This window comes from Aspergillus homomorphus (genome assembly GCF_003184865.1).
Source record: "Aspergillus homomorphus CBS 101889 unplaced genomic scaffold BO97scaffold_34, whole genome shotgun sequence".
Classification (NCBI taxonomy): Eukaryota; Fungi; Ascomycota; class Eurotiomycetes; order Eurotiales; family Aspergillaceae; genus Aspergillus; species Aspergillus homomorphus.
In genome coordinates this window covers 262,575-268,574 of record NW_020291920.1, presented here as the reverse complement: position 1 = coordinate 268,574, position 6,000 = coordinate 262,575, and the positions used below count along the sequence as shown (strand labels likewise).

The following is a 6,000-nucleotide window of genomic DNA, read 5'->3' as shown; positions in this document are numbered from 1 at the left end:
CTCGTGGAGAATTTCTCTCCTTGCCATTCGTGGGAGGTTATGTTTCCGAGAGCCGGCGGGCGACGCGTGGAAGGATGCGAAATGATACGAAGTCAGGGTGGATGCATCCCAGCGCACCGGCAGCAATCGGGAACGCACAATTGAGAGCGGCAATGATGAGTATGATTGTGAAAGAGAGAAGCAGGGTGATATGATGTTGATATGATGTGAGCCGGTTGTTAGTGGACAGTAGGCCATAGGCCTAAAGTGGGTTAAGTGCATCAGACCACCGAGGTGCAAAGCAAAGTAATCGCCAAGTCTCGGGATCCTCTGTGGCCGTTGGACGGGGACGGTCCTTGTCTGGTCTGATGCTGCGAGTCTGCGAGTCTGCGAGTCTGCGACCCGTGCTGGATACATCGCCTTTCTTAGTGGCATAGTGAAACTCCCCTCGCCTCGATCAAGTGCCCACAATTATCATGATGGATCCGTTCCCGCGTGGAGGAGGGTCGGATTCGGATTTTCTGAACTGGCAATCAGTGCAGAATCTTGATATGCCCAGTGATCTTTGGGCCCCTCTCGGACGGCCCCCTCGCCCAGTCGACATATATAATTGCATGATGTCGCCGTCCTCTCATGGGTCTCCAATCCTTCTTCGATTTTCTTCCATTATCTTTCCATCATCGCCAGATTTATCTCTTGATCCAACCCCAGGAGTTCGTGAGAAGTCCTGCCGCTTTCAGATAGCCCCATTCGGAACGGCCCCCTTTTATCCTTAATCTGTCATACCTTGAGATCGTGAGAACGAACACCTCTCTGCAACAATGGAATTCTCACTCGAGACTGGTCGGCCGATGAAGCATGTCGATCGCAAGGCTCTGTATACCCACCTGGAGGCACGCATCACCTATCTTCGAGACTTCCTGGACTTTAACTCAAGTGAGTGTCCATTGCATCTCATCGCTCTATCGACCCTTTTCGAGCTAACCCTTGTGGTGGGATAATAGGCGACGTCGAAGCGCTGGTAGCAGGTTCCAAATACATCAAAGCCTTGATTCCGGCGGTCGTCAACATCGTGTACAAGAAACTCCTCGAGAGCGACATCACCGCACGTGCCTTCCACACTAGAGACACCGCCGACGAGACACCGATAGAAGAGTTCTTCTCCGAAGACAGCCCCCAGATTCAACGCCGGAAGATGTTCCTGCGATGGTACTTGACCAAGCTCTGCTCCGACCCGTCCCAGATGGAATTCTGGCGGTACCTGAACAAAGTTGGGTGAGTTCATTTTCGCGACACTGATGCCGTCCAAGTAAGACTCGAAGACTGACGAACCTAGAATGATGCACACGGCTCAAGAACGACTTTATTCGCTGAATATCGAATACATCCACATGGGCGCATGCCTGGGATACATCCAGGATATCTTCACCGAAGCTCTCATGTCGCACCCCCACCTTTCCCTGCCACGCAAGACCGCCCTGATCCGGGCGATCAGCAAAATCATCTGGATCCAGAACGACCTCGTGGCGAGATGGCGCATGAGAGATGGCGAGGAGTATGCCGACGAGATGTCCGAAATTATTGTCGATGACAAAGAAGGTTACTTGGGCGACAAGAAGATCCTGGGCGACAGCAGTTCTGGCACATCGAGCGAGGATGACCGCTCCAGCATCCGAAGCGGCAATGTGGCCACACACACTCCTGCCTGCCCTTTTGCTGACATGGCACCGACTGCATCCGAAACGAAGATCTGGGCTGGAAAATGATGGGGCAGACTGTGAGCTCTTTTCTGAGCCACGGAGTTTTGCAATCCGTCGTTGTGCGGAAAAGATTCTATAAAGGGACAAGGAGCATAGCGGGCGTTAGGTATACATATTCCCGGGCATTGGTTTTGCGTGTTGGTGTCTAGAGTTTTATCTTTCTATTTCGATGAAGTAATGCATGAGGAATCCGTGTGAGCGGCCGAGAAGTATACTCAATTCTGGGCACTATGACACCTCTTCTGTCAATCATGACCTGTGTTCGGTTCTCCAGATATTCGTCAATCGTATACAGTACTCTGTAGGTGACTGTCTTGTTGGTTGGTTAGATTGATAAGTGCAATCGAGGGGAGCTGCAAGTCATTCCCCCCTACTTCGAGATCGACATGGGGGTGATAAGGGGGTGGTGGGCCGTGACTGACTCGATGGTACCTGGTTCATTTGCACTCTGACATGTCAGCGGAGTCTTGTTGAACGAAAATATATTATAACCTAATATACATCTAGCTGCACACCGAAATGCCGAGAAGCTGGAGTAGTCCGTCAGCGTTTGGCGTTGAAGCAAGCTAGTAGCTACTTACTGGTGTAATCAGTTGTAGTAGTGTATCAGCCATGCTTGATGAAGTAAGAAATGGGGACGCCACGAGTCACGGGATCCAATGATGGATAAGATCGCCGTTGCAGCGGGCATGCGAGGGGCTCGAGAATTAATTGTCATTGGATTCCAATGGATTTTCTTCTCCACCGGCTCCTTGAAAAATCTGGAAGAGGGGCCCGAGGGGGGCGTTAGACCGTTGGAGTGAGTCTCCAATATTTGCACGCAAGGCAGATTCGGGAACTCGTCACGGAATCAGGCTGAGGCAAATGAGCCAAAGTAGGAGTGATTGGCCAGCAAGTTAGAATGAATAGTATCCCGAATTTGATGTTCAGGGGAACGAACGATAGTCTAAAGGGGGAGACGCTGGAAGTTGAGTTGGAAGGACTGAGCGTTTCTCAACCGTCATCCAGCTGTCAACCTTAATATTCCCTATCCCGGTGGGGAAGTCACAGCGCATCATACTTAGAGTACTTACCTACACACTTGCATACACATACCCATGCACACACACACACATATGTCCTGCAGTTACAATGCAGACAAACACGCGATACACTCATGGAAGCCACAAGGCAGTCAGTCAGTCCAATACCAATTGAACCAACTGACTAACTATGCATTAGTATACACGACTAAAACAACCATCGCATCATCAGGTGAAAGAAGATATGGGAGGGCAATGCGAATCTCGGGAATTCCCCCCACCCCCACAAGCCGAGTCCATGGTCCATGGATGAATGCGCGAGCGACCCTTCTTTTTTACCTTCCTAGTAGTTACTAGCCAGCACCCCCTTCCCCAAATAAGAGGCCGTCCCATACATTGGGAAAATTCGGCTCCATCGCCCCTCTTCCCCCCGGGCAACTTAACGGCCTTGTCCCCTCACTTCGGTGGCTGCAGCTACATGGGACAAGCGTCAGCAACGGACGAATAGCTGCGCCGCCGGCCCCAATTCTTCTCGCTCTTATCATCGCCTCGTCCATCTCTTCCCCTCCCTTGTCAGGTGTTAAGATATAACAACCTTACCACCCCCCTCCTCAACCCAACCCCTGGGTATCTCGCATCCCTGTCGCTTTTGTCTTCCTCGCCCTCCCACACCCGGCACAGGTCGCCACCGTCACTCGACCTCTTCCACACCTAGACATCAGGCAGTCGATCATTCGACGATCAATCAAGTCACAATGATCGCTAAGAACAGCACTAATGGTCAACCAGCTATTATTCCGCTGATCATCAACAATGAATCGGTGGTAAGCGATGTCGCATTCGACGTCAAAAATCCTACAACTGGTGAAGTCATCGACCGTTGCGCCAGCGCCTCGGTTGATGATGCCAACCGTGCTGTGGCCGCTGCGAAGGCTGCCTTCCCCGCATGGAGCCAGACAAAGCCCTCCGACCGCAGAGACATCCTGAACAGGGCTGCGGATGTCATGCTTTCCCGGAAAGAGGAGCTGATTCGATATCAGATGGAAGCAACTGGTGCGGGACGGTTATTTGTGGAAAAGACGTTCATGCTGGGCGTCGGTTTCTTGAAAGACTTTGCGGCATTGATTCCGTCCATTGAGGGTGCGGTGCCCTCTGTCAATGGAGAGTCGGCGATGGTCATCAAGCAGCCGTACGGAGTGGTCCTGGGAATCGCGCCCTGGTATTGTTTTCATCACCCCAAACACCGGCAACGCCCTGTCTCAGAGCGAAGCAGCTAGTTGATCATTAGCTAACCCCCGAATTAGGAATGCTCCTTACATCCTCGGGGTCCGCGCCGTCGCCCTGCCTTTGGCCGCGGGCAACACAACGATCTTGAAGGGATCCGAACTGGCACCTAAGTGCTTCTGGGCGATCGGGGACATCTTTCGTGAGGCGGGCCTTCCTGCGGGTTGCGTGAACGTGGTCTTCCACCAGACGTTGGATGCCGCAGCCGTCACCACTGCCCTCATCGCTCACCCAGCTGTGCGCAAGATTAACTTCACCGGTAGCACCGTCGTTGGCTCGATTATCGCATCGACAGCTGGTAAGTATGTGAAGCCGGTGCTTCTCGAGCTGGGCGGTAAGGCATCGGCTGTTGTGCTGGACGATGCCAACCTAGAGAAGGCTGCGATGTGCTGCGCCATGGGAGCCTTCTTGCACGTAAGGACCATCGCCTTCCTTTGGCGCTCAGCCTACTCGTGACTCTTGCTGATAGAAGTATAGTCTGGTCAAATCTGCATGTCCACCGAGCGGATTGTTGTGCAGCGATCAATCGCCGACCGGTTCAAGCAGCTGGTGGCAGAAGCGTCCGAGAAGGTATTCGGGAAGCACATGCCGCCGCTGGGCCTCGTCAACTCAGCTGCCGTGAACAAAAATAAGGGGCTGGTGGAAGATGCACTTTCCAAGGGCGCCAAACTTATCTACGGGGATGCCCGGAGTATCGATCCCAATAGTAACAGCATGCGGCCGGTGGTCGTGGGCGATGTCACTAAGAATATGGACCTTTACTCAACGGAGTCGTTCGGCCCCACCGTGTCCCTGATTGTGGTTGATACCGAGGAGGAAGCGGTTGCACTGGCCAATGACACGGAGTACGGCCTTACCTCTGCGGTCTTTACGAGCAACCTGTTCCGCGGGCTTAGGATTGCCAAACAGCTCGAAGCCGGGTAAGTAGATCAGACCCTTTTCCTAAAGAGCGATTGTACCTGACCGATCTTGCAATGACCCAGAGCTGTCCACATTAACTCCTTAACCGTGCATGACGAGCCGGTCCTTCCGCACGGCGGCTGGAAGAGCAGCGGATACGGCCGGTTCGGGGGTGTGGGTGGTTACGATGAGTGGTTGCAAACCAAGACCGTGACCTGGGTGGAATAGGTCTGATCGGACCGCGTGATCCACACGCAAAGATCCATGATTGTTTGCACATAATTCGCAAGCCCAGAGACGAGCCGGACATCATCATCACGAATGAGGTCAAGTCGAGGCGACGAGCTTCTTTGATTCAGTGATCGGGACCATAGCTGGCAGGATTACAGCGACGGGCCCAGGAGATTTTCTTTGTTACGATACCCACTTGCAGCAGGGTTCAACAGGGTAGAGCCTAGTTAGTTTATACGAATTCCACCAACCGAATTGCCTTTTCCGTCGTTAGTTCTTGATGTAAGTCGGAAGCGTGTCAGACCCTGGAAGTTATGCGACAAGAGCAGTCTCGACTCTGCACTGTGCCGTGGGTTTTGATTCTGTGTTGACATTAATTGTTCCTGGCGTCTCACAACCGCTTCCTCGCGTGGGTGTATTTCCGTCCGTATTGAACGAGAGCTGTAAATAGATGTACTGTACCTATGCCACAAATTTGCCAAGCTCGGAGGGGTGTAAGACAAGTCATCTGGATTGGGATAGAACCGACACGGCGAACCGGTCCTGCATAGTCGACTAAATTAGTTCAGGCCTCCGTGGCCAGTTCTTCTCCACCGGCGGAGGGACTAGCTTTATCAGTCAAGTTGCAGTCAGCGATCAGACCCGAGACATGAGCAGTAGTCCGATACTCAAGCTATACTGTAAGCCTGTAAGATAAAAAAGAACCCATGCCTGAAAGACACCTGTGCATTGGAGGGCACGTGGACAAGCACTTAAGACTTTGGTCATAGTAGGCTGGACCCCTGTGTAAAACCCTTCGGCGATACGCATCAAGCACCTAGTTG

General features: G+C 52.5%; 2 protein-coding genes across 2 annotated transcripts; both read left to right on the top strand.

Annotated features, from left to right (window-relative positions):
- Window positions 1-800: 800 nt before the first annotated feature.
- BO97DRAFT_427084 (protoglobin family protein) lies at window positions 801-1,745 on the top strand (the record flags this gene model as incomplete). Its single annotated transcript, XM_025697177.1, has 3 exons — window positions 801-915; window positions 984-1,254; window positions 1,316-1,745. 3 exons carry the CDS (start codon window positions 801-803, stop codon window positions 1,743-1,745), a joined length of 816 nt encoding a protein of 271 aa, XP_025549031.1.
- A 1,647-nt stretch (window positions 1,746-3,392) lies between these two features.
- BO97DRAFT_472173 (aldehyde dehydrogenase) lies at window positions 3,393-5,433 on the top strand. Its single transcript, XM_025700110.1, has 4 exons — window positions 3,393-3,980; window positions 4,066-4,459; window positions 4,523-4,965; window positions 5,029-5,433. The coding sequence occupies exons 1-4, from the start codon at window positions 3,517-3,519 to the stop codon at window positions 5,171-5,173; spliced, it is 1,446 nt and encodes a 481-aa protein (XP_025549030.1). The 5' UTR covers window positions 3,393-3,516; the 3' UTR covers window positions 5,174-5,433.
- Window positions 5,434-6,000: the final 567 nt, after the last annotated feature.

Coding starts and splice junctions, on each gene's coding strand:
- BO97DRAFT_472173 (XM_025700110.1), top strand. CDS start 3,517: ATGATCGCTAAGAACAGCACTAATGGTCAACCAGCTATTATTCCGCTG. Junction 4,460..4,522: donor CCATGGGAGCCTTCTTGCAC/GTAAGGACCATC, acceptor ATAGAAGTATAG/TCTGGTCAAATCTGCATGTC. Junction 4,966..5,028: donor GCCAAACAGCTCGAAGCCGG/GTAAGTAGATCA, acceptor GCAATGACCCAG/AGCTGTCCACATTAACTCCT.